This window comes from Pocillopora damicornis, chromosome 5 (assembly GCF_964200805.1).
Source record: "Pocillopora damicornis chromosome 5, jaPocDami1.2, whole genome shotgun sequence".
In the NCBI taxonomy this organism is placed as follows: Eukaryota; Metazoa; Cnidaria; class Anthozoa; order Scleractinia; family Pocilloporidae; genus Pocillopora; species Pocillopora damicornis.
In genome coordinates, this window is record NC_142674.1 from 1,599,863 (window position 1) to 1,627,856 (window position 27,994).

General features: G+C 38.5%; 2 protein-coding genes across 2 annotated transcripts in view; one reads left to right on the forward strand and one right to left on the reverse strand.

The window, feature by feature from the left end:
- The window catches only part of LOC113671780 (uncharacterized), a 46,314-nt gene extending 18,585 nt beyond the window's left edge, over positions 1 to 27,729 (forward strand). Inside the window, 36 exon segments of the mRNA XM_089207791.1 lie at positions 209 to 340; positions 1,506 to 1,844; positions 2,383 to 2,445; positions 3,476 to 4,267; positions 4,557 to 4,651; positions 4,971 to 5,108; positions 5,779 to 5,893; positions 6,511 to 6,689; positions 7,453 to 7,653; positions 8,178 to 8,279; positions 8,695 to 8,983; positions 9,237 to 9,434; positions 9,678 to 9,909; positions 10,538 to 10,694; positions 11,147 to 11,335; positions 11,484 to 11,659; positions 11,909 to 12,038; positions 12,527 to 12,622; positions 13,296 to 13,458; positions 14,297 to 14,528; positions 15,060 to 15,090; positions 15,248 to 15,441; positions 15,861 to 15,955; positions 17,350 to 17,487; positions 17,712 to 17,907; positions 18,115 to 18,263; positions 18,973 to 19,167; positions 19,892 to 20,049; positions 20,587 to 20,704; positions 21,069 to 21,158; positions 21,522 to 21,617; positions 22,001 to 22,090; positions 24,262 to 24,414; positions 24,586 to 25,008; positions 25,348 to 26,256; positions 26,890 to 27,729. Coding sequence (XP_089063917.1) covers positions 209 to 340; positions 1,506 to 1,844; positions 2,383 to 2,445; positions 3,476 to 4,267; positions 4,557 to 4,651; positions 4,971 to 5,108; positions 5,779 to 5,893; positions 6,511 to 6,689; positions 7,453 to 7,653; positions 8,178 to 8,279; positions 8,695 to 8,983; positions 9,237 to 9,434; positions 9,678 to 9,909; positions 10,538 to 10,694; positions 11,147 to 11,335; positions 11,484 to 11,659; positions 11,909 to 12,038; positions 12,527 to 12,622; positions 13,296 to 13,458; positions 14,297 to 14,528; positions 15,060 to 15,090; positions 15,248 to 15,441; positions 15,861 to 15,955; positions 17,350 to 17,487; positions 17,712 to 17,907; positions 18,115 to 18,263; positions 18,973 to 19,167; positions 19,892 to 20,049; positions 20,587 to 20,704; positions 21,069 to 21,158; positions 21,522 to 21,617; positions 22,001 to 22,090; positions 24,262 to 24,414; positions 24,586 to 25,008; positions 25,348 to 26,256; positions 26,890 to 27,110 — 7,274 coding nt within the window. The 3' untranslated portion in view covers positions 27,111 to 27,729.
- On the reverse strand, positions 2,549 to 3,309 carry LOC149044681 (uncharacterized). The gene has a single exon (XM_089207789.1). It carries the CDS (start codon positions 3,225 to 3,227, stop codon positions 2,685 to 2,687), a length of 543 nt encoding a protein of 180 aa, XP_089063915.1. The 5' UTR covers positions 3,228 to 3,309; the 3' UTR covers positions 2,549 to 2,684.
- Positions 27,730 to 27,994: the final 265 nt, after the last annotated feature.

Sequence of the window (27,994 nt, forward strand, 5' to 3'; positions counted from 1 at the left end):
AACTTTGGTGTCGCACAAATGGTAGGAAAAACTCAATAGTCTGAAGAGAATTGGGGCTTAGACTCCCTGGACCCCCGTTCTGGATTCGCCACGGTAACATCTGCGCTTTGTTCAACAACTGTTCTGTAACACCTAAGTGTATTATGTGAATGGGTAGAGGGAGCCAATTCGATAGGATCTGATAACAATTCTGCCAAATTTTCCTCAGATATTCCATGCTCATTTGACCGTGGATTTTGTGGCTGGAGACGTTATCCCACATCACATTTTAAAGGAATTGACTTGAGAAAGAAGTGGTATTATGGAAACAGTGCTTATGACCACACCTATTCAGGCAATGGTGAGTTGTGATAAGTAATATAAGATTGAAGTTTAAAGATTTTTAGAAAGGATATTCGCATGAGCTAATCTCTCAGCTAAGTTTTCATCTATCTTATAACCGGATATGAGCTGGCTTAGGTTACACCTCGATTGTTCTACAAAGTAGTAAGTTAGGTGGTGGGGCTGGGAGCTCCTTCCGTCGACAAAACGTTTTCCCTCCGGGCACTTTTGTGGATAGGGTTCCTCCAGTCAAAAACTTAGAAATGGATTCCAGGACTCGACGTTATCGAGTGAATTGGAATTTCTTGAGAACGACTTTTCGTAAACTTCAAAAGATCGTTAAAGTACATCAGAACAGCAGCCGAAGTAATTAATAAAATAATATTTCAGGCGACCCAATGATAAAATTAGAATCGGGAAAAAGAATGCAAAGTTGTTAAAGAACTCAAACAAAACCTACTGGGAGTACCTCAACGAGCTGGAGCAGTGATTTGCAATCGCCAGAGAATAAATATTGAAGGAACAAAGTTAGGGAGTGTACATTCAGGTAACTTGAAGGCAATCGATCAAACAACTAAACGGTAGTATGACAAAGAGAGAAGGCTGGAATTGTGCCAATGTCGGAAAACCGTTGGTCGCCTGATGACATTGTTACCGCAGAAATTCAAAATACTCCGCCCGCACCTTCTCAGCGCAGTCGTGTACGTTGATATGTTGATCTCTCAGCTCTACTTATCAACTTCTAGTACTCTCATAGGATTGGCTGAGAGGAGCAATCGTTAAACTGTCTAAATTTCAATGTTGTGGATCAAAAAGAGAATTTCGTATAAACTATGACCTAGGACTTGAACTTTCGAAAATCTTGTTGATATTGTCTCATCTAGAAGGAGAATATTCCTGTGCAATTTCAGCTGAAGTGATAATGAGCGCTTAAACTGTAATAGAAGCACGAGATTTTTCGGCTCTCCCCATGTTTTTCTGTAGACAATTTAAAGTTATGAAACTAAACCTTAAAGGTGCCATATATTTTCACCGTCTCAAATTTTATCAGATATTTGATAGCGAATCGCAGCCTCTGTCTTTAAGAGTATCACTGCTTAAGGTACCATTGTTAAAACAGCAACATATGCGAACATCTGTCAAAGACATAATCAAATTTCATATTTGATTTCTATCTTACGCAGGGGGAGTACTACATCTTTGGCAACACTGGTTTTCTGGTTATGCTGCCTTTACCAGCCCATCAATTTCCAGCGACAACAATTACTGTTACTTGGTGTTCTACTACAAGCGGGATGACCACTACTCCAAGTCATCAACAGCGCTGTCCATTTTTCTGATAGAAGACATTAGTAACAATTCGACCTTGCTCTTGTCCGTTAGCGATTACGTGACAGACTGGAAAAAGATAGTGATTGAGCTACCCTATACTGACGCCAGTTACTCGATTGTGATATTGGGATATGAAGAGTACTACAACATAATTAAAATCGATGACCTGACCTTCGTCAGTTGTGACCCATGTAAGTTGTGATATATTTCAAATTGACTTATACATTACAGGAGAACTGCACATTAGCTAATGAAATCCTTAGTGTTTCACAAAAAACATGCTGATCAAATAAATGACACTGTAACACCTAAATAATTGCTTCCTTAAGTTTTAAGGGAACTTTTTAATCGGTGACCGTTGATATGCATGGCACTGTGCAAAAGTTTTTAAAAAACATCCCAGCTTTTGACAAAAATGGTTCTTTGGTCAGCCAGGTATTCAGCTAGGGTCGCATATACTTGGTGTTGGAGAAACTGGGGAACACTTTTCTTCCCTCGGGTGAGGAATTGTTTTCCATTGGTGATGTTTACGTTATATAGTAAACTTCTAAGTAAAGAAGGTGATTCGTTGGTGTCTACCCTATAAATTTAGTCGACATTTCCAATTCGTAAACAAACTAATGCATTAAGGCTTGAAGAAGATAAATACCGAAAATAAGGTAACCCTCTTTTAAGCTTGTTTGCCGCGAGTTGTACATAGAAAAAATGTAAATTTCATTTTCTTAACAGCTGCTACTGCTGTACATCAAGTAACCGGAAGTGTTTTTAGTGGTAACGAGAAACAAGGTATACATTATGTGGTGTCTTTGACGTATTGACTGTACAACTCCGCCTTTGTAACAACAACGTAATCTTTATTGTGTTTTATATCGTCTTACCACATGCTCGCTCTTCCCGCTCCTATATCCCATAATAATAATGAACATACGGGACACTACATCTCCCCCTAAGTTATTAAAAAAAACAACCAAGTAATAAAGTACTCGAAAAGAAAGTTCAGAGTCTCTTATTTTCTTCTGAATAATTTTAAACTAGGCGCGTACATAATCTTGCATCCAGGAGGGCGCTCGCTTGGCACGCACAGGGCGCGAAGCAACTGAAGGTAAGGGGCTAGATACGGCTTCAGATGTATCTGTTGCTGATTGACTAGAACTGAGATTTGGCTCATCCTGTCGGGGTTGCGCTGGTTGCTCGGCTAGGCATGGCTGTGGATCTATTTCTGCTTTTTTAACAGTCCCAGGATCCATAAACTTTTTCGTATGAGCAATGTTGCGCATCTTATTGTTCCCGTTTGTGTCTTGTAAAATGACGGCATTTCCATCTTTACGAGTGACAATGTAAGGTTCTGGCTCATAGTTTGGTGAGAGCTTGTTTTCACGTGTCTGCTTTAACAGTACCTTGTCACCCTCCTCAATATTGCTGTGTTTGGCTCCTCGTGTTCTGTCTGCATACTCTTTCTGGCTGAGTTTTGCACGAGTGTCTCTCTCTCTCAACAACTGTTGCCAATATGCTTCAGTTGCACGGTCTTTGGAGAATTCGACTCGTGGAAGTTTGTCACGCAGTTTCCTCCCCATCAGTAGTTCTGCAGGTGATAATCCAGTAACAGTGTGTGGGGTAACTCTATATTGGAAGAGGAAGTTCTCAAGAGCCTTTTTCCAATCCCATCCTCGTCGCCAAATGTGGTGTCTTTGACGTATTGACTGTACAACTCCGCCTTTGTAACAACAACGTAATCTTTATTGTGTTTTATATCGTCTTACCACATGCTCGCTCTTCCCGCTCCTATATCCCATAATAATAATGAACATACGGGACACTACACATTACACGATGACTCAAAGTGAAAGACATATTTTCAAAGTAGAACGTTGTCAGGTAACAAACAATGGTCTGAATCCAGTCCTTAGAGGAAGCCTACCAGGAGCGATTCACCTCAATGCTTTTCAGCAAGTATTTGAAATAGTCAATAACTATATTGCTGGAAATAACAATGGAGGTATTTATTCCAAGGTACTCAATGAATTGTCCACGACAAGACCACCGGTCAGCCATATCCATGCAAACACCATAGAGTACAATAAAGGAGGCATATTGCACGTAGAGGGAGTTTCTGGGCCCTATATGAATGTTAACGTGAGCAATAACTATTTTTCTCGAAACTTGGCGCGAGATTTGGATGGGAAAGCCGATAGCGTTTGTGTCATAACAAAGTTATGGGCGATTGTTCAAGGAAATTTCTTTTATAGCAACGTCGGTCATTATGTTTTCCTGTATGATAATTCTCAAACAAGTACCGTCGGTCTTCGATTTGTAAATAATACATTGTACAAGAACGGTGCAAGGGGGCTCGATGTTAACTACGGAGCGACTATTCTGTGCAATGGAACAGCAGAAATTCATGGAAACGTTTTTCAGAATCCTAACAACCGTTATCAATTCAGTACCACAATGAGAGGGAGTCCAATCACAGTAAACGCCACTTTAAATTGGTGGGGAGAGAATGTACCAAATCTGATTTCTTCTCTGATCATGGATAAGACAACGGATTATCGACTGTCCATAACAGTTGTGTTCCAGCCGTTCGTCAAGCTACCACCTCAAAGAGCTATATCAGGTCAATATTTATTGGGATTTCCAGGTCCCAGTCTATCTTTCATGTTGTTTTGATGTCTCACTTTCTCACCTTAAAATGAACCTCTTTTGTATCAAAATACTGCTCGGCTACTTAAAACATCAATGTTCTCTCAAAAACAATGTTAACTCTTTTCTCAAGTAAATCGAAATTAACCGTATTTTGTTTAATGTTTTTGGATTTTTTTCATTAATTTATCATACCTTAGAATACAAAACAGGTTATAAATTTTCAGCTCATCCGTTTTTTGTCTTATCAATTTTCTTCCTAGTGTCTTGCCCGCCTGAATGGATTCAAGACGATGAGATGTGTTACATGTACAAAGGAGGCTCCTTCACTTTCACTGATGCCGAGAAATATTGTGGGGTAAGCGCAGTTGATACTGACACTCTATTTTAGTCCCTTTTTTCTTGTATTTTGGCTTTCTCTGTTCATTTTTTGTATTTATTCCTGTTACCATTTGTCCGCTCGAGCTGAGATGAAATTAATTTTGAGGTGAAATGAATACATTAGGGGGGAAAGGTAAAGAAGCTTGGGGGCGACTTCACCTAATGCGATATGGGGGCTGCATTCGGTTCCTCTCTTAGTCCCTCGGTTTCGCCTTCCTCGAACTGAATTTTGTTCCTTTATTAGAAAAGTGCCATATGCTCACTTAGCATGTTATTAATTTTACGTTCATTTGTAGAGTTATGGTGGAAATCTCGTCACCATGCTCTCGAACGAAGACACACGACTCATGAAGCATCTTCGACAGAAAGAATCCTTGGTTCATTCAGGCGTGTTGCCTCCCCTGTGGACCATAAGTAGACGCTTTCTGAGAGAGGTGAGAAAACATCAAGTTCGGAATTAATTTTCTGTCCCACAAGTATTTTTCAAATAATTTAATATCATGGGCACCAAATTATGCTCATAGCCTCATATCAACCCACGTCGACTCTTCTTTACACGATGAGAATTGTTTGTAGATGAACTAAGAACATCATCCTTATGAAATGGGTTCAAAAACCCGCACAAGGCCTTAGACATGCATTGTTGTCGGTGCGAGGTCTTCGTATTACCGGTTTTGAAACAAGAATTGTAATACTTTAAAACTGTTATTACCTAAACGCAAATGAAACTTCTCTGCGCCTAAGACCCTTTCGCAATTTTGGCACCTTCGAAAAGGTTGGAATGGCACTTCGTGATTTCTCATGAAAAAAAAACTTTTAGGCTGAAATTTTCTCAATAACAGTGGGATAATTTTTCACAGACGTTAGAGAAACAAAATAACCTACTTCCTCAACTGTTAAGGCTCACTTAAGGCACAATGATAAGACCTTCCACCATTTTTTTCTGTCCATCTCTTTGTCTCATTTACTCCTTTTGTGTGCCTATGTTCTTTTTTTTCTTGAATTTTTTTCACGACTAAAGAAGATAAAATGATAATAATAATGTACAAAGAGAGGTAGTTATGAACAGTCGAGACATTTATCTTTTCATCTTTTTCGCTACAGTCCCAAAGTGGATTTGATCAGAAAAATAACCTATGTCCTGCTGTGGCTGCCACCGGAAATATTTCACAAGTTCATTGTGATGAATTTCTTCCTTTTGTCTGCGTGAGGAGGCCAGGTAAATCACACTCAATATCATAAGTGATAAATAAATTCCATCGTTGTATTAAATGATCATGCTAGATGAATATCGATACGAAATCATTGGACCTCATCACCTGACAAAAAGAAGTAGTAAGCTTGTCAAAATACAGCAATCCCCAATTGATAGCTTGACTGTTCATCTGCATGTACTAGTGAATCTAAATTGAAAGACACAACCATTAAACTTTCATCATTATAACTGCGATGAGCAACAACGCTAGTGTTATAATAACTATAATTATGGCGCACTTTGTCGAGAATTTTGCCTCATATAGAGCGCTCTATCATCATTGCCATTGTTACTAATAAGACGAGATAAGCACTTCTGTCCATAACACCACGCCCCGAAGCATATTTGATACGCAAAGTCTATAACTTGTATTTCCTCTTGTAGATTAAATAATAGGATATCAATTTACGTTAAATATTTCTACAAATACTGAATCATAGTGAAAACTGAAGGAGGGAAGGTTTTTATTCAGAGCCCTCCCGTGGCCTGTACTCCGACGGGGGTGACACCATGTGTAAGGGATATGCCTACTTATGAAGGAAGCAAGAACCAACTGTATAAACTTCTTTTTCGCTTCATAGTTATCCACTGCCCGAACAGCTGTTTCCATAATGGGGACTGTATAGGCGCAACGTGTTTCTGTTATCCCGGATGGACTGGAGAAGATTGTTCCAAGTTTCACTGCTATGACCTGCATAACTGTTCTGGTAAAGGTGAATGCATGGGTCCCAATGTGTGCAAATGTTACCCCGGATATTTAGTAAGTGGCATTTCTATTCAATTCCATCGTAGCTCATAACTGTGTTGACTGTAGCAAGTTTGATACCTAGCTGACAGGGCCACTTTTAAAAAACAGGAATCAGCCTTGGCAAGGTAGAAACTAGATTTGTGCAACTGGTTCTGTGTGGGCGATTTAGTGCGCTCTCAGCAAGTGATCAAGAGTGTTAAACTTTATTTCTTAGAAATCAGATCTCAAGCATCTTTATGATTTATGTAATGTTCATCTTCACCATCTAAAACTCATATGAAAACTTATCTTAAAGCACATCTTAAGATTCCATAGAAAATCTTCTCCCGTGTTATACAATTTGACAATGGATATCATCACCTTGAAACAACTTTGTTAGGCGGTCGCTTACGGGCAATCACAAGGCGTGTTTAAAAAAAGCTGATGCACTGGTTATCGTGAAAATCCCCTCTTTTGCTGCCCCCACAGATCGCCGAGAGATGGAAGGAGAAGTAAGATCGTGCTATAGCCACGCATTAATAAGCAAGGTCTATGAAGCCAGCATTTCTGGTTGAGCTTCTAACGCTAGGTTAACGTTTGGAAATTTAGTCGCCATTTAGGACTCTAGAAGGTCTTTAGTATCCTAATCTGATTAAAACGACACAAGTCACTGTGCTTTCGTAAATTTACAACCATTGTGTTTGAGACCCATCCGTTTTGTCTCTGATCGCATGAGAACAGTAGTAATTATCCTTTTTAAGCAAGCTAAGAGGAAAGTTTATGGATGTTTCTGCAGGGTCTTGGCTGCACTTACTCCTTCTGTGGAAAGTACGAAAGTTGTGCTGATTGTGTGACAGACCCGTTTTGTGGATGGTGCGACAGTTCACGCTCCTGCCTCGGAGGTTTCGCCGCGGGGCCTCCAGGAATAAGTTGTCCCGCTTGGTTTTACTACCACTGTTATACAGTAGGAGACGAACGTTGTTCACGAGATATAATGGTAGGTGAAGAGGAGAAAAATAATTTGTCACGCAAACACATCAACACCATGCTGCACTCAGTTCGATATAAGTAATCAATGCTAGAGAGACGGAAAGGGGCGGCACTAGCAAGTGTTGCTTATCGGTTGGTTAGATATTTATTTCTGAGTTTTCTTTTGCTTGTTTGATTGCTTTTTGTTTTATGCTGTGCTGTTTTATTCTTTTTTATCATTACTATTTTAAATCTAGCGGCCCCTGACTACCTGACAAAGCAAACAAGCAGTAGTTTTTACCTGGATTGCATACCGGTTTATGCTCATAACCCTCTGTGTTAGGTTTTCCTAACAGTTTCCCGTTATCCATTTGTACTGCCATGCGCAGAAGGACACCGTAAAATTGCGTTGCCTAAGAAAACCGTACAAAACGTATGCGCTGTCAATGCACTATAGTCTCTGGGCGCGATGATTGGTAGAATAGCTTAAAACACTACGTCACTCAATGTTCCATATTTATCGTCTAACGATAGGTGTATTTTCGTAAACAGAGGGTGAATTGTAGAGGTAGGCATTGCAACTTCAAAGGTGGAGGAGCAACCATTGAATCCTGTCAAAAATGCAGCGATCTCGAAAGATGTCACAAAATTACAGTAAGATTTTTATCTTTATTTTCTGTTCCTCATCGTTGCTTATTGAATTTAGTGACAGTTTACGGTGGTCTTCATGAGAAAAAACTCAGTTGAAAATAATGTTACATATATCTAGGTGCAAATAGCAACTACCAGTAAAGTTGTAGCAAACTCTGTTGATAGAACCAGTTAATCTCACTTGCAGCATCATTACCAGTAAGTGCGAAAATGCAGCATGAAACACTTTGATTGGAATAAAAACAGAATACTTGACCTATGGGAGTATATCTGGTTGGAAATCTCTACAGCTCTACCTCATGATATTTCCCAGCTGCACGGCGCCGTCCCCATAGCCAGGAAACTGATTGTTTCGCGTACCCCATTGCTCATAGGTCGAAGGTAGCATTAATCTGTTACCTATTAAACCTCCTAACAGGACGAAAACCAATGCAGGTCATGGAATGAGACTAAGTGTCCAGGCGGGAAAATTAAAGTGGATTATACAGATCCCCAGAGAAGAAATAATGTGGAGTTTGCTAAAAACGTGAAGTTTGTGGAGCCGAACGAGACGCTCGTTTACACATGTCCAGTAATTTTGCCAAATCAGGAGAGAGTGTCGCTAGTTTTAGTTGCACCAAAAGTCCTGAAAGTTGAAAAAGGTGATATAGTGTGTAGTCCTCAGGCAGGAGGTATTATGCACAAGATTGTCAAAGAAATCAGCGATGGTGAGTGTAATGACTATAAATGTTTGTCACATCCTTTACAAAGTCGTCGATCAAATCGATCATTTGAATATTGGAGAAGTTGTGGTTTTAAAAAAGTTCTACGTTAATAATTCTTTTAAGGGGCATGGGCGGAATTAGTCATCAATTGAGATCTTACTAAAGTGCGACTTGAATTTAGTATAATTAGGAGCTAAGGTATCTCTAAAACATACCTAATTACGTTCAATTCTCAAATCTATCACTGTCTTGAAAGGTCCTTTTCAATTGATGTTGAGCACCCCAGCAGGGTTAGAAGAGATTATAAAGTACGCGGACTTTAAAGAAGAAATAACTGCAGTGCAAGTAGACGACGGCTCGACGTTTGAGGATGAGCCTGATCAAGATGACCTGCGGGACGTTATTACAGGCAACATTACGCTCGATGAGGGTCGGGTAATTGCACTTTCAAATGGTAGGTAAACATTTTTATATCAACCGGCTTAACACTTCTTAAATGACTGAAGATCATTTAGTTATCTACAATTTAATGCGTTGCATAACTCCTCATAAGTGCATGAAAGACAAAAAAGGGAGCAAATAAGCACAGATACGATGAACAGACAAACAGACCATCAGGACCTGCAAGATATTTCTGATTCCAAAAGCCATACTCAACTCAAAAAAATTCAAACAGTTTTCTTAATTATCATTTTAGAGATATACAAGTGCCTTGGTCACACATATGACACTGGAAACATCATTGTCCACTCGTTTTACCTGGTAATAGAAAAAAACAATACCACCCCAAGGAAAGGTGACATAGTTGTGTCCAATACTAGTGATGGTTTCATCGAGACTGTTGTTAAAGTTCATAGAACGAACAACTTTGATTACTTGGAAACGAAATTTCAGCGATGTGAAGCAAGCTCTCATTGGAAAGGCTCAAGGTATTTATATTAATGATGGCACCTTATTTTAATATCAGACGAGCCAAGTTGAGACGATGGCGTATTGGCGCCAGTTTGGGGTAGGAGATATTTGACAAGGAAAAAATATCACCTTCTTTCCCCAGAACGCAACGATTTCCCGTTAACGCAGCCAGAAAGCTGTAGGCTAATCACCACATTGGCATTGTTGTTCAAGGCTGACATTTTTGCTTTGGTGTAAAGTGCACGCATCCATACTTATTAAGTCAACATGTATGTTGTTAACTGTTCATGGACTTTTTAGAAATATGTATGACTTTATGGGGTTAAAAAGCCTTGGCATGATTACTGGTTACTCAGTAATTTACTTATCGGACAACAAAAAGTGGATATCTTGAGCAACAAAAGTCCCAAATCCAGCTGGTTGCTAAGAAGCACGCGTTCGAAACCATTCCTGCCCACCACATTTTCTTTACAAATAGAACTAAAATCTATTTTAAAATATTGTGCACGAATTTCGATCGAGGCTGTGACTAAGCTGTAGGTGTTAGGGATCTTGCCCTAAAATCCAAGACCTTGGATGCCAAGCTCAATTTATCCTTACGTTTTCGTTCGAGTAAATTTACTCTCACTTGCTTCCACAAACCAGACTACAGGAAAGTAAAACAAGGCTTTCTGGGTCAGTATCCTGCAGCGGAGGGGATAACAACGAAGGCCTTGTGCTGTCAAAACCAGAGGATGGAGGTCGGCAGTTTTTTGTCAATGACTCAATTATTGGAAGACCTAGTGGAGCCTTCATTGCAAAGGTAATGTCCGTATTTTGAGGTCCAAGTTAGATTAATAAATAAAAGCACGAGCATCTTAAAGAAGCAAATTGAAGGGATCACTGAATACTTACCAAGACAGCTAGCGTAGTCGGTTATGTGGAGTATCATTCAGAAACTGCAAAATAATAGCATGTCTCTTAATAGAGTGACGAGCCAACTCAACAAACTTCAGGATATTTAATTTTAATAGGATTGTTATTGCTGTCCCCACGAGTTAAATAGTGTTCTCCTCTTGGGGAAAGAAAAATGTATCATAAAATTCATGATTCGAGATTTTTTGGGTGCGTTTATACGAGGTTGAAATCGAGCTAGATGAGGTTGTCTTTGTTGAGTTGTGTCATTTGTTTCATCGTTGTCATTTTTTTTAGCTGCTTTTGCATTTGGTAATCATCTGAGCTAACTCTACCATCTTATATCACCTCAAATCTCAGGTTGTAGAAGTCTACTCCAGCGGAAATTTTCTTCTGGTGGAAGTAATTTCTGCCAAATTGGACGGAAATGGAACCATTACTACAGCTGTAGATATAAACATACTGAAAAGCCACAACAGACGAAGTAGGCGGTCGACGAGATTCGATTTCGAATTGGCAAGTTTCAAACCCGACAGTATACATCACAAGGTACAGCACCTTTTAATAGTTCTACAAAAGTAATTTAAACAAACCGAGAATTAGGTAAATGCTATGTTAAGTTTGCTCTCTGATATCTATCTAAATCTTCTCAGTTTCCCCCCAAAATTATGTCCTTTAAAATTTTCATTTTCCTCAGTTGTTGTCAACGGAGAGCGCCAAGCTACAAGTCTCTTTGGAAATGTTTTTCGAACTGACTATGTTTCTTGAGATAGAACCGAAGTGGTTTGGCGGAATAGAGGATGCAGCTGTTGGCCTGGAGTTAAAGGGAGAATTAGATTTCTCTCTGACCTTTAATGTTGATGGGGAGTTGAGGTAAGCAATTTTAATTTAAGCCCAAGATTACCCCGAATAATTCTTTCGGCAAAAGAAAAGAAAATGAAATCTGAGAAACTGACGTTGCTGTGGTGGACAGTTTTTCGTTCTTTTCTGCGATGAAGGCAATATATATTTTTTTAACATTGATTCTTGTGTCATTTTGAGGTCCAATATGGTCAGCTTACGAGCAAAAGACGACTTAGCTGATTGGGATTAATTAATCATCCTTTTTATGTTTGTCTACAGATATGAAAAAGGCCTAAACATCATGAAAGGAAAACAGCTCGGTCGTTCAATTTACATTCCCGTTGGACCAATTAAAATCCCTGCCGGTATCTTCTTGGAAATAACAGGATATGCATCTGCTGGATTATCTGTAAGTTGGCGATGCAATTCACTAACGTTTTAGTTTAACCACTCGCCTTGAAAACATCACAGCTCTCTCATTTAATGTCTATTATTTAAAATGATTGTACGCTATCATGAAACACTTCAATGAGTTAACACAAGCAAATGTATTTCCTCTATTGCTTACTCAGTCACAGTCGGTGACCCGGTCAGCAAGCTACTCAGTCAGTCAGCTACTCAGTCAGTCAGCTACTCAGTAAGTTTTACTATTTTTTGGTTGGTTAGTGCGAAATCAATGATGGGATGTAATGATTGCGTCCTACCTGTTTTAGTTGTCTCGACGAGATCAAGGAGAACCAAAACACGAACGTGACCCAGCAAGACAACAAAGATTCAATAAGTATAGTACCGTGGCCAAGAAGTTCGCAGCGGCAATTTATGCTTTCGATTAGTTAAGGAAAATATCGTCCATTTACAAAGAGATTGAATTAACTCACTGTCTTTTTTTTTCCCTAGGGAAAAATTTCCCGTGCATTATCAGTCAATGGAAGGGTCTCTCTTGGAGGCGATTGCCGTTGGAGCCGTGGTAGTTGCTACAAAACTGCTGATACTGTAAGGGAAGAAAAATTCCATAGTAATGTTTCAGTTTCTTCATCATTCAAGTATTAGATGTACTCTATAAACTTTTTGCCGTTGGACTGGTCCCTACCTGTTGACAAAATGGCGGCTTGTACCTCTTGCTCTGTGTCAAGGATTGCAACACTGCTAATTTTTCACAAAGCTGTTCCAAATCAACAGATTTCTGAGCTCTTCCGTGATTAGCACCGTTATACGTTTGTGGGTTCTCCGTGATTAGCACTGTTATACGTTCGTGGGTTTTCCATGATTAGCACCGTTATACGTTCGTGGGTTTTCCGTGATTAGCACCGTTATACGTTTGTAGGTTTTTAATTTATCACGACCTCAATCAAGTTAAAACTTATTTGGATGATGTCTTTAAACATTCGTCTTCTTAAAATTATTCTTATCAATTATCCTCTTGCTAAGAAGATGAAGGCCTACCGTTCTCGCTTTGCATTTAGGATAGAAAAAAAAAATTGAACGCCTCGTCACTGTTCCGCGGCAACTGAGCGCCAACAGGCCTGTGCAACCACGACTCGATCTCCTCTTCATCAGCATCAGCTACCTCGTTCTCGTCTCCTTCTTCCTCTCTTCTTATATTTTTTTTCCTTTTTTGTCCATTTGAGACCAAATTTTATCCTTTTTTGACGTATCACTAATATAGGTTACTCTTCGCAAAGACTGGAGAAGCTCAGATCCGCAATTGGAAGCTGGAGCATTCGTCAAGATTACAGTGATACCCGAAATCTCAGTGAAACTGCCAGCGTCTCCAAAATCGCGATCAAAATCAACCAAGTCATCCTTTTTTAGTTTTTTCGACGATTTAGGTGAGATCATTCAAACAATTCTTTCGTGCGGCCTACTTCTATCCAAATTTAACCAAAGTTCCTGATTTATTAGTTTAGGTAAAGTCTACATCAGGTAAGGTGCAGATAAGCGATAGTTGCATTCGAATTTTTGTTTTGCTTATTGGACGCAAAACGCTCTCGCCTAACATCAACTCAATCAATTTTTTTCTTGAGAATAATCGGCTCTCCAACTCTTTAGACCAATCACAAGGCGAACTAAAGCAAAATCGATGCAATTTCGGAATACCTTTGATTCCTATTTGGACATTTTCATTACTATGGTTACCTCGACCATACGTTCTAGTCTTATAATGGGGTTTTATCATAACCATTGCTAATTCCTCAAATGTTATTGGTGCATTTGCAGCCTCATTTTCACTAATCATTCTGTACAATTGTAATTGTATAGTACAGTCGTATAATTGGCTGTAATCGGACACCCGTAATCGGACATTTAAGGCAGCGAATCATACAAGGTCCGCTCAGCTAAATCCACCAATCACAGATTTGATCGCAATAAGCAAAGCAACAGCAGCTTATCCAAAAAAAAGGCTGGGAAATTTCCAAAATGGAAGAATTTTTAACTAAAGACATTATCTCCTCTGGAGAGATTTGCTCTGGGTGTATTTGTTGTTTTCGGAAATTTAAATAGTTATGATTAATTGGTAACAGGACTCCTTGTCATCCAACCTGTGATTAACAAATTGGACTCCCGCTTCGCGGTCGTCCGATTTTGTTTATCAATGGTATGATTACAGACCGAATTGGACTTCATTCGGTTCTATTGTCATTATTAATAAAGATAATTTTGTTTCAGTTGAAGCTGGTTTTGAGTATGTGGACCTTTCCATGGCGGTATTTGTGAGCGTACCACTAGAAGCTGGTCTGGCCATACGGCTTCTTACGTCTCAATGCAGTGGGAACAAACCCGCTGAATTGGAAAGCTTCTACGGAATTTCCGGTGTAAATCTCGGTGTCTCGGTTGGATTTCTTAAAAAACATTTGACACTTGAACTTCCTTTGGGATATTCTCAGAGTAAACGCTATTGGTAAAAACATTCACGTTTTATAGAAACAACTTGACTCCTGACATATAGAATAGTGACGCGAAGAAGTAACTGTCATACACTCACTTTTGTTAATGAAACTAATTACCTAAAATGCACGAGCACAAGGAGGCTATAAATGAGAAAAATGATATCCCATACCCTTGCAAATATAATGAAAATGCTAATGAACAAAGTAAGATCTTCCCTATCTAATGGAGGTAAAAGAAACATATATTCTAAAGTGAAAATCACTACCCTCGTTCTTTTCGCATAATGAAATACATAAAAACGTGTTTCGAAAATAGAAACAACAATAATGATAAAGTGAATTGAGAAAATTCTGTGTTACTTCTCAGCTTTAGGAAAGAAACCTAGACCCCTTGTTCTGCTCGTAAGTAAGAGAGCGCAAGAACGTAAATGGGTAGATAAGTGAGTAGATAAGAAAACGGACCTTGTAAAGATAAGTGAATGGCGGACATGACGTCCGTTTTTATTAAACTATTTAATCAATATTTTACTGTTCTTTCCTAGGGATTGTATATGTCCAGTCAAAAGTGAGAGAGTAAGTTATTATAATTATAACTTATATGAGTTTGCCATCTTTTAAAATTTTACTTTTCAATTCTATTCCGCCTGCCTTTTTTTCCTTTGTAGTAAGCGTCCTTCGTGTAACGTTATTTTGCTAGTTTTAAATACAATTTGCATCTTCTTTGTAACAGTTATGTGTGGGACCTCCACCACCGCGACCGAGACCACCCGAGAATGAAAATCCAAAACCTGGGAATGGCAATCCAACATCTGGGAATGGCAATCCAAAACCTGGGAATGGCAATCCAACACCTGGGAATGGAAATCCAACACCTGGGAATAAAAGTCCAACACCTGGGAATGGCAATCAACCATCGAAAAATGGGTAAAAGTGCTGATTATTCTTTCACATAACGTGTTATAACCCGTAGGAAGCCTGGGGCTTCAAGCATGTAAATAACTTTCCGTTCCCAAATACTGCTGTTTGCTTGGTCTTAAAGTGATTTTTAGCCTCATAAAGAAAAAAAAAATATGCTGAAATGATCATGTCACTTCAAAAGAGATTGGTTGAAGCTTTGCTAGAGATATAATTAGTTGGAAGAATATTGCAGCAATAATACAACTGACTGGCCAACTGGCCGACCAGCCATTTGGCTGATAGGCTGAAGAAATGACGGATTAATTAACTGATTGATTGACTGATCAACTAGCTGGCTAACTGAATAACAGAGCCAGCAGCTGATTGACTTACTGATCGACGGATGAATTCATGGATTCATTATTCATTTACTTTCTCGGAAACAGAAAGACTGGAAAATATCCATGTGGAAAAGGACCTACCTGTTCTGGGAAACGAACAGGCCGTGACTGCGATCAGCCACATAGAGGGCTTCTTTGGAGTATGTAACAGTAAATGGACCTGCAAACTATGAACCTAATTGCAGTAACGTTATTATGGAAAAAGCAAAAAGAAACAAAGAAAAACCAAATTCAAATCAATTGGCATATAGCGTAAGCATATGTCATCAGCATTACAATTTGATTATTGACAATAATTACTCAGCAGGGCCCAGTTGTTTCGAGGGGCGATTAGCGCTGATTCAGGCTTAAATTTCAATCCAGGTTTCTTTATTTCTTTTTTTCAAAAGCCTGAAAGGAAAATTTTCCCATTCTTCTTAGAACATCCAATGATCAAATTGCAAGCAAAAAGATTTGAATTAAATTTCCTTTTAAAGAATGGCTGCCTTGCGTTTTGTCAATGTTTTCGAGGAGGTGATAGGCGCGATGAAAGAAAATCAAATTGCGAAGAGCACAAAACATGCTACTGAGTTTGACGGAAGAATTCTTTAAAGAAGGATATAGATCTCTTTTTTTTTGGAATCACTTGAAATTTATATAACAACTGCATCTCAAATTCTCAAGAAGTTGGAAGAGCTTCTAAGTTGAAATTTTGAGAAAATTGTTCAGCTGACGTGCAAACAGCTGCAGGGTATTTCTGTATGCTAGCTAATTCCTTTTCGGCTTTTTTCTTTACCGTTTTTGCTTTTTGCAAATAGGTATGTGTTAGATAAGTTTGAATTCAAGATGAATGAAATCAAGAGCCGCATTTGTTCTAGCTCTATAAATCAAAGTTCAATTTGATAATTCCACGAGTAAAGACCTTGGTACCAGGTTGCTTTATCTGCATCCAAACACTTCTTTCAATAGTTTAAAAAATGATAAGCGCAGATATTTTGCGAGGTGCGAATTCTTTTTACCGAACCCGTAAGAGCGGAGAAAAACAGGAACAAAGCAATTTCTCAAACTTTTTCCAGTTTTATAACCCTACAATAGGGGATTTCTTATTCCACCTTTATCTCATTTTCTGGCATTCAAACATTTTGTCTAAAAAATACTTCTTACGGCTTTTCTGGGCGTCTTATCGATCGCATAAGGTGTGCGCTAGAGACAAAAACAACACAAGCGAAACTACTAAAGTGTTCTTTCTGATCAATGCAACAAAAAAATCTGGTACACTTACAAATTCCTTTCTCAAAAAGTTGAGCCTAAAAGCCGAAAGAAGCAAACTTTCGATCGTTCAGCGCGGCCATTTTGTTACTTCACTTTCCGTCCGTATTTTTACCCTATTCTGCAGTGTAATACTGTGGTATATTTTGCGCGTTCCTTTTCCCTAATTATGATAATATGACGAAGTAGTGAAATAACAAACGTATTTATGAATATTTTAGTACTCTCGAAATATGTCACTGCAATGATCTCTCTTCTATCAATGTCATGATAATTCGCTTTACAGACTGTTCAGGTAACGGAGATCCTACCATAGCCCCATATTGTGAAGCGGAGTGCATCTGTTTAGGAGGGTGGGAGGGAGAATTTTGTGACCGCTTAATTGCGAATGGTGGAGGTGACCCACATCTGAAAACATTAGATGGTAAGTAGACAAGAGAAACAGATTCTACATTCACTAATTTACGAGCGAGAGATAAAGAGAAATTTAAAAACCCTGAAAGAGGTCTAACAATTTGCTCATGAAACTATTCAGTTAAACGATCGATTTAAAACAATCCTTTTAATTTTCGTTTGTAAATGAGAGCTTTATTTCAGGATTTGTGTAATGTTTATGACGGCGGTTTTGATTTTTGCCTTCTTCGCCAGGTGTGAATTTTGACTTTTTCGGAATTGGAGAATTCTGGGGTTGCAAGAGTGTTAAAAACGATTTTGGTCTTCAATTTCGTTTTTATTATTACGAGCGAGCTTCGCTTATTGGTGGAATTGCACTCAAAGCTGGGAGAAGTGTTGTTACGATTATGACGATCAAGACTGAAAGAGTTCAAGACTTGCCCATTACAAGGTTTGGTTTTTGCCTCTTAATCAACAAACAAAGTATTTCTATGATAGAGGCTGTAGCCAGGGTGACTGGGATCTTCAAGTTACTTATTTGTTCAAGTAAAACCTATTGCGATGTTGACTCACTAACCCGAATAAAAAGATGCAATTCACCGTGGTTGAACCAATGTCGTTCAAGAACTTGTTATGACTGACCTTGATTTCTCAACAGAATCGATGGAGTAGAAATGAATGCCACCAGTAATTTGTCAGAACCTATTGAAATAAGTAATGGTACAGTGTTATTGGATCATCAAAGACGTTTTTCTTTTGAGGCTGAGGAGAACAGCGTCGTTTTAATTTCACTTCAGTATGATGCAGGTAAGTCCTGACAAGGTAGAGTATTTTCCTTTTTGCCCGGCCATTCATAAGATCAGTAGGTATGTATACTAGTGAGCTAGACTTTTATCCAGAAATTAACGATGCTTTTAGTTCCTCAAACTGCCCCAAATAAATGGTTTTACGCGATTAAGAAACCATCATGTTGGGCCATATTTTGGAGGGTTTTCGTTATGTCTATTTGTTTGTTTTGTTTGGTTTTGGTTATTTGCTCTTTTACTCGTGAGAGAAAGAAAACCCTAGTCAGTACAAAAACTTTATCATATAACCCTTTAACTCCCAAGATCTCATAAGCAATTCTCCTTACAGTCTGCCAAACGATTCTCGTTATGTTAGTTTGGAGACTTTGGTATCGGATCAATTAGTAATCCCATAGTTGATATTTTTCTCTATTCTCATCACTCATCTGCATGATATTGTATTGATATTGTAAGGAGAAGTTTTGTCTTGGTCACTCACGGGAGTTAAATTGCTTAAGGGTTTGACCTTTATGAGATATACAAACTGAGAAGAAAGGTGACGAAATGATCGACCGCGAAACGACACCTAAGCGAAATGGTCGGTTATTGCTCGACGGTATGTGACACCGGTCTCGAAAGTCGAAGATCCCAGGAGAAAGCTCTCGTTACCGTGGTATTCTAGCCTTGCTTAATTTTGTGGCATCTAAAGTCTAACCTTTTACTTCTCTCAGGTGTGACAGTAACCATCGACGTCCGTCATAGTCGAGTTATGAAGAGACAATATTTGAATATTCTCTATTCGCCAACTGCTGCTTACAAAGGTCACACTGAAGGACTGTGTGGCTTCATGGATAACAATGCCACTAACGATTTCATGGGAACCGACGGAAATCTTTACGATGACGCCATTCAATTTGCCGAATCATGTAAGCAAAGCTTATGACATAGTTTGATCTAGATGTTACCCCAATATTTTTAATTAAAACATTTATTGGTCATGAAAATATCCTTAAAATACAACAAAATATTGCGGTAAATACACATTAGTAACCTCGTCTCTTAGGTCTGTGCAGTAAGTCACAGACTGGAGGGGAAAAATAAGTATCTTTAACTTACAGTACGCACTGAATAAACACGTTGTTAGCAGGCTAGAGAAGAGTTGCTTGTCAAGAGGAACAGCTGCAGACAACTTTTGAGTGCTAAAAGCAAAACAAGTCATTTTGAAATTGTTTCTTAAGTCGTTGGAAAATTCTTAAATTTAAACCCAATTTTCCAATCAAAGTTAAGACATGTTGTCGACAAAGAAAGGGAGATTTGAACAACAGAATCAATAGCAGTGTGCAGACATTGAAATAAACAATCTAGGCGGGCCTAGTAACTGAGCGAAGTTGTAGAATGATGCAGATGGACACCAAAACTTTCAAGAGATTTAAAGATAAGTCAGACGAGGATGTTTTAAGTAACAGTAGCTGCGTTATACGATGTAACCGTTCTCCGGTTTTTTTAAATACGATAAATGGGGTAGTCTTTGACTGGAAAAATGAAGACAATAACCTGAAAAACACTTTGTTTCCAGCATGATAAGCAATGTACATATTGTCGAACTGTATCAACCTATATACCGATGAAACTGTTTCTTTCATTTAAAAGGGAGGATCACGGATTGTCACGATGGCTCAGGCACGAAGGACTCTTGGTCATGGAACTCATCAAATTTTTATCACGATGACATAATGGACATAACGTACACAGATCCCACATACATACCTATGTATTCGCTAGACGGAATTTCTCAGTCTCTACTACAGGTTAACAAACTCATGTCCATAAATCAAAGCCTTTGATTTATTATGTGATTGGTCATTTAACAACATTATTTGAGCAATAATAGTACTATGTTGCTGCATTGCTTTTATTTGGAAAGTGTTATTGGTCTATGCCTTATTCAGGTGTGATTGGACAGAGCGCTTCAGTTCTTCATTTTCACTCGATTGATCACAGACCAAATTGGATTCTACGCGGTTCATCTGCCATTACTGAAAAAGGGGAAATCGACTGCAACAAAATTATGAAAATTAAACCCACTTTATTAACCATCGCTGTTGCGAAGAAAGCACATAAAAAAAAAAAAAACCAAAAATCAAAAACAAAACTGACACATCTGGCCACGATTTAAAAATAATATAATGAGTCTCTTCAGCTAAGTGCCCTTTTTCTTGCCCTAATTTGAACTAAGCCTCCAGGCGCTTGTATTAACACCAAGGGTGATTGTGATAAACTTGTTAATTTGAGATAGGGTTTGTTTTCACTCATGTAAGTTAACAAACAATTTAACTTCAACTTAGATTGCAACAAGCTTGTGCAAATCCTTGAACATTTCTGGTAATTATTTACAAAGCTGCATATTCGATGTCGCCACAACCAATGACACGACATTTACTGATCAGGAAACTTTTAAACGAGGTAAGCTTTCTTAACGAGTGTTTGTAAGGATTATTTCATTAGTTTAAGAACCAAGTTCGTTTTTCTGTTAAAAATAAAGGACATTTGGTGTTTCAATTTATATTAAAATGTTACCCCTTATCATTCAAAATGCAAATATTAGATAAAAATTGCCTCTAGGATATTATCATTGATAAAAAGTTGCATTAAACATAACAATCTGAAAGTTTAAGAGTGCGCAATAGGAAATGTTCAACGTAACAGTATTAAAGGACTGGGGCATTAACTTACTGGCTTCACCATGTTCACGAGATCTCATTCTTTGTGGTTAATGTTTCAAATGTTTTTATTAATCCATCCGCAAAATTCGATCTCTCTGTTTAAGACTGTCCAGACCAATGCTCAGGTAAAGGGAGATGTATCAATGGAACATGTAAATGTATCGAAGGTTGGACAGGGAAGAGTTGTGATAAAGGTATTGGTTATTATCAGCTTGAATCTCATCATCAGGTGTTAGATAGATAAGGTGGACGGATAGATATCTCTGCTAGAATTCTCTAGTAAATTTTATTTCTCTGTATTCTGTGTTAGACAAACAATTATACCCAGCATAAAGGCTCGTTTAATTTTGTTTTGTGTGTGTGTGTGTTTTCTACTTCGTTTGTGTGTTGTTAAGTTTTTTTTTAAATCTATTTTGGGAGCTTCTCAGCAATTTCAACTTTCACTCTGAATTGTAACATAGCACAATTGGGGTTTTCAGTGTTGCCATCTGGCATCTTCACGCAAAAACCGTACCTCGTCGACCCTAACGTTGTCATCGTAATTTTCTTTCCCTCAGGCTCTTGTCTAAACTGTTCAACCATTCATGGCAAATGTGTTAAGGGATTTTGTGTCTGTGACCTGGGCTGGGAAGGACGAAGCTGTGAAATGGAAGGTTATGCCGTTCATCTCCTGACTGAAATAGTATATATTCATTGAGTCCCAATATTGACATCAGGGAACTCTTTTAAGCTGCTAAATGGACGTTTTCAAAGGCTGTATAAATGAGTTAAGGTAGCATTCTATTGGGCTGTTAGAGCAGGTTAAATTTTCTCTTTTCTTCAGTAAAATTTGATTTAATTTGATTTAATTTTCAAATAGCATCGAGTTTGAAACGATTGAAAAGGAATGAAGGGCAACAGCAGTCGTTTCGCTTGCTTTTAGAGGTCGAGCGCTGGTTTCATTTGCCGAATTTAGTGCCCTCTGTGATGATTTTCCAACGAAAAGCCGTAATATCGCGCCAAAATACTAACGTTTTTAAATTATTTTGGTCTACAGCCACTTGCTTTGGAGTTAACAACTGCACTAGCCCTGAACACGGCAGGTGTAAAACGACAGATTTTTGCCAGTGTAAACCTGGCTACATAGGTCAGTTCCATTTATAGTTTCGTTGCTGTTTGTTGTTGATGTTATTATAAACGCATGCTAGATTACTTTAAAAAAAAAAGAGGGATCAATGGTAACCAGTTCTATTGCAAGTTCTCGGTCAGCGGAGATGAACGAAATAGGAGGCGTGAAAACCGGTGGGGGTCAGGGAGGAGTGTTTCATTTTAGTTGTTGTAATCGTGATAACCAAAAAGACTGTAGATAGATCAGCGGCAGCTTTCACCATAGTTGGCTCGTGGTTGGTGGAGAGCGAAGGCGAACAATTAGTCACAATGGACGAGCGGAGTGAATAATTAAGGCGAAATTTATTTAAGAGACTATAGTATAGCAAGTTAAAAAGTAGACCGGTTATGGCTTTTTTTTCTTATAATCAGCCAGACCAAGAGAATATGAGATTAATCAATTTATTGAATCCATGCACTTTTGCTTTTAATTGTTCTCAGCAGAAATCTTAATCTGAAGTTCCTACTTTACACAGCTGCCTTGTGCTTATAAAAATAACATCAGCCCGTTATATCGCTCGAAATATTAGAGTGGTTTAGCAAGAGGACGGGAACGTCATTTCAGAACGGCGCGCGCAGCAAAAATGCCGAGAAAAAACTGGGTCGAGAAAGACGTCGCGTTGTGTTGAAAAGTGACTTAGCAGTCGTTTCAACGAACCGTCCACGTTACATTTGTTCTTGAATATCCTAACCTTGGCTCTTTAGGATCATTATCAGCTTTAAATTTTCGGTTTCATTAGACCATTTGAAGGACAACGAAATTATCCGCTTTGAGAATGTAACAAGCTCAAACCGAGGATAGTTTACTACAAATGAGTTGTTAATATGAAGCCACATGGGTGATTAAACTTTGAAATTATTTCATTCCAGTTAAGTCTCGAGTCTGCAGATTCATCTATCAAATTTTGAAGCCCACTAAATTTTTTTTTCTATGATTTGTATCGTTGTCATTTCGTTTCGTGCTTCTAGATTTTAGCACTACTCGTTTTTCTTTATAATTTTGTAAAGTATAATTTGGAATTAAAATCGTCGCCGTTTTTCCCTTGTTTATTGAATATTCTTCTCAATTATGACAGTACACCTCTTTTAAGCACCACCTTCTTAGAGTTTCAATGCATTTTGAACGGAGTTATCAGGAGTTATGGCGAAAACATGTAGAGATCAAGCGACCCAACGATGGAGTTGTTTATAATGAGTTCCCGTTTAACCATGAATGAATGAAATGCACTCAAACTAGTCACAAACGAAACGGTTAGACTGAGGAATCAGACTTCGTTCCTGTTTTATTTTGTTTTTGTTTAATTTCATTTTTTTAACGAATAAAGTCGTTCAAGACTGAATCAAATTAAAAGATTTAGAGAGCCGTGCCGAAATCACGTTGATTGTTATTTTCTTTCGTAGATGACTTTCTTGACTAAGTTTTCACCGGCGCTGATCAAAACTAAAGACATAAAAAAGTGCAAACCCGAGCTGTTCTCAGTTTTTTTTTTTTTATCTCTGACTTCAATTCGTAGAACACTTTTCAATCACGGTTAAAACGACAATGACAACAAATAACACTGAATAATATAGCAGGTAACCTTAGTGTTGTTTCATTTTGATAAACTTCAACATGAAGCAAGTTTAATTTATTGATGAATTAGTTCACGATAAAATTAACAGCACCCGTTCTTAGAGTTTTTATACATGGTTTAAGAAATGTATCAAAGAAAAGCCCTTACGTTGCTTAAAGCCACGCTCAATTACAAGAAGGTAACTGAGCCCTAAAATCTTAGATAGCTTGCTGACGATCGTGTTTCCTTTCGGGAATCCAGAATAAATGTAGCGGTAAATTTTCACAAATTCACCGAATAAAACAAAGAAAGGAATCTGGTTATCCTGAAAATGAGTTCTGAAATCATTCCAAACAGCATTATCTCGTTTATAAGTGCACAATTAACGCAAATCTTAGGCGTTTTGATCACGACGGGAAAACCAGCGAAATGACGTCCTGAACTTGATGGGGAGAACGACAACGCTAACACCAGAAGTCGAAATAGAGTCATGTCCAGATTATCCGCGCGCTTTTCCGTTTTGAAATGACGTTCCCGTCCTCTTGCTAAACCACTCTATTACTTGTTCTTAAAACAAGTACATTTCTCGTATTTCCAGGTGCTAACTGCAGTATTATTCCTACTTGTTACGATGTATTAAACTGTTCTGGCAATGGAATCTGTGTGGATTTCGATGTATGCAAATGTAATACGGGATGGACTGGAAGCAATTGTGCTCAATACTCTTGCGAACGATTGGATTATTGTTCTGGTGAGTTATCTTGGGAAATCGTATTCATAGTCTACGTAAGGATGTCATTACCGACTTTCCTTCCATCCCACATTGCTTCTTTTTAATTTGTTTGTCCTTTAAAACGTTCTCCTGGTCCGATGTTAGTATTAATGTTTTCTTGTCCTTTCTCTCCCGCTTGCTGTTGATAAGAACACGGTACCTGCGTGGCATTTGACAAATGCGCCTGTGATTATGGCTGGACCGGAGTAAGCTGCGCCCTTCCTGACTGTGAAGCTGTCAATCAATGTTCCAGAAAAGGAGAGTGCATTTCCAGCGACAAGTGTCGCTGCTTTCCGGGATTTATTGGAGCAGATTGTGGTCAGATGGCGGACTGTAGTCACCTTGCGAACTGCAGTGGCCAAGGTGTTTGCGTTTCTACCGAGATGCTGAATGTGTCGTGCAGTTGCTACCTTGGTTTTACAGGCGATAACTGCAGTCAGCCAACTTGTACAACCGTGAATAATTGTTCTGCTCATGGTGCGTGCGTAGAAGCCGAGTTCTGCAAATGTGACTTTGGATACATTGGAACTGACTGCAGTAACTTTTCTTGTGAGGCTGTCAACTATTGCTCCGGTAAGTGCGTCGTTTTAAAATTTTTGCTATGGACACATAATACTAGCGAGGAGAACATCCTTTTTGTTAGCAAAAATAACATATCATTTGCCTTCCACGTTCCGAGAAAAATGGTTACAGAGAGTTTCAATGTCTTTGAGTAGTCGAAATTGTTGGGCACTTTCATATAGAGGTGCTTTCCTCGCAGCGACCCGAACACGCAATTCTGTCTTTATGATAATGAACTTGACGTTCTCTCCGACAACTTTCATTTCCTGCTTATTATGTAGCTGTAGCTTCTAAAACAAATCAATACTGTAAGACAAGGCTAACAAACGATGTTCATTTTTTTCCCTGTAGGAAATGGAAAATGTGTCGGCTACGACGTCTGCCTTTGCAGTTCCTCCTGGTCGGGTCGCGCATGCAGTATTCCTGATTGCAGTGCTGTAAAAAATTGTTCTGGCCAAGGAGATTGTATACTACCCAACGTTTGTTCTTGTTATCCAGCTTTTGATGGCGAATACTGCGACCAGAAGGCAAAACCAAACATCAATCCTCCAAGATTTAACCAAACATTTTATAACGCGGCCATTATGGAAAATTCTCCTGTAGGAACAGTGATTTTACAAGTAAAAGCCAACGATACAGATTCAGGAAGAAACGGTCAGATATTTTATGCCATACTTGGTGATGATAACGTAGAAAGTATTCTTACCGTTGGTGGACAATCTGGAAAAGTTTACAACGCAAAGACGCTGGATTTTGAGACAATCGAGATGAAATCATTCAACGTGACCATGGTTGCTGCAGATAATGGATATCCACAGAAATCTGGAATGGCTACTGTACAGATAACAATAGTGGATGAAAATGACAATTGTCCAACCTTCATCGAGCCACCAGGAGATCTAAAACTAGAATTCCTTGCACTCATTCCCGGAGAAACCGTAACCAAAGTTTCTGCAATTGACTTGGATAGTGGAGTAAACAGCGACATAACTTATAGCCTATCCAAAAATGACGCGTTCTCTATTGATAACAAAACTGGTGTGGTTACTGTGGTGTCCGACTTGACAGAGAAAGTTCATCGTCTCACTGTTAGTGCAAGTGACAACGGTGACGTTTCTTGCATAACAGACATCAGTTTAACAGTTGAAATCGGCGTCTTTCCAACAACAAAGCCCCGCACTACACCTACCACTCCCTTCACGAACAAGAAATATGAAACCTCTACCACGTCTACTTTTCCTGAGACTACGGCGTTCACAGGTAAGTTTGTTTCCATTTGTAAATGGCGAGAACATCAACAAAGCGCATTTATTGGATTAATAGTTACATTACAACCTAAAGCGAGAGAAATTAGTGAACAAAATACTTACAAGGGAGATGAACGAATATGGAGCGGAGATGAACAAGATGAACATAGCACAAGGTTCACCCAATTCAAAATGAAAACCTTGAAATATTTACGTTAAATTTTTTTAAGATGCACAAACCATGATTTGACCTCTTTAACAAGTAAAATTAACTATTTCACATTTATCACTGAAATTAGAGATGGGGTCAACTCGCTTGCCGATTTGATTCTGCAATTGAATCAGTGCTGGAGAAACTGCTTTGAAATGTCATGGAGAGATTGTAAAGAATTAACGTAAACGTTATGTACATTTAAAGTGCAAAAAAGTTACTAATTGTTATAACAAATTCAGAAAGTGTTCAACTATTTTAACAACATTTCTATACCGTGGTATGGAAACCCGCATGTTGCATGCTTGACGTAAACATCCGAATCTTTCATCAAACGGATAAGTAAAAATAGAAATTAGCGGGAATTCGTTCATTTCTTTTTCGTTCGAGTTCAAGTTTGAAATATTTTTTTTCATTCTCTCTTTTTTAACAAAGGAGCGACTACTTCGCACGTACCAACGGAGACAGGCGCGGTTCCTCAGGAAGGTCCAAATTATGCAATAATTGGTGGGTCCGCAGGTGGAGGATTACTGCTTCTTTTGATTGCAGTACTGGTGATCAGAAAATGTCTTTGCAAAGCCAAGATATCTTCAGCAAGACACACTACGGGGAGAATGAATGCTGGAATGGATTTTGAGATGTCTAGGCGGATGTGAGAACATGTTTTATCTAATAACAGATTTCAAAATGAAAGTTTGCCATAGAGAGAAAAAACCCGAGATAACTTCGCGGGTTATGTGTGGTCGCAGTCCTTTACTCGTATACTCAGTAGTACAGAGAAGTTTTTTTACAAGCTCGCTTACGGAGTTGATAGTATTAGTATAAATATCAGTCAGTAACAAATAGAACAAAAACATTGCAACGTCAGTGTCATTAAGAGATTACAACTCTCACTTAAACCTAGTATATCGCTGTTTGTAAAGATTATCAGTAGTACCGGAAGTAGCAGTGGTAATAGCGGTAACAGAAGACGTGTTTGTAGCAATGGAAGAAGCAGTATGCTGTAGGAGTGGTGTTAACAAGGCAGTAGCAGTAACAGTAGCAGAAGGTCATCAACTAACCTAACTATACCTCTATATCTCAGTTACAAATTATAACTTGCTACATATATCTAGTTTCCCGTATATATATATATATATGTAAAAAAGGATAGAAAACGGCGCATTAGTGAGTAAAAAAATAATTTATAGGAACCAAGAATAGACGCTTCAAGTTTAATTTTCTATCTGATTTTAAGTGTGAGATAATATAAGTTTGAATAAAAGCATGAATGGTTGTTAATTTTGTTGTGCAGTGTGAGAAGCGGTTTCATATATAGCTATATCAATAGCTTTCATAGGCGATAAGAATTTAGAAGGTTCGATCTGGCGAGATTTCTGCACAGCCTTATACCTCCCTATCTGTCTCCATGCATACACTTCTTAGATAAAGAAAACAATGGTAACTACAATCCAAGATAGGAGCTAACAGGGACTACGGCTTTTTAGCAAGAATAGTATGAGGTGATACGGAAATCTTTCCAAGGTTCGTTCTCCAGAAC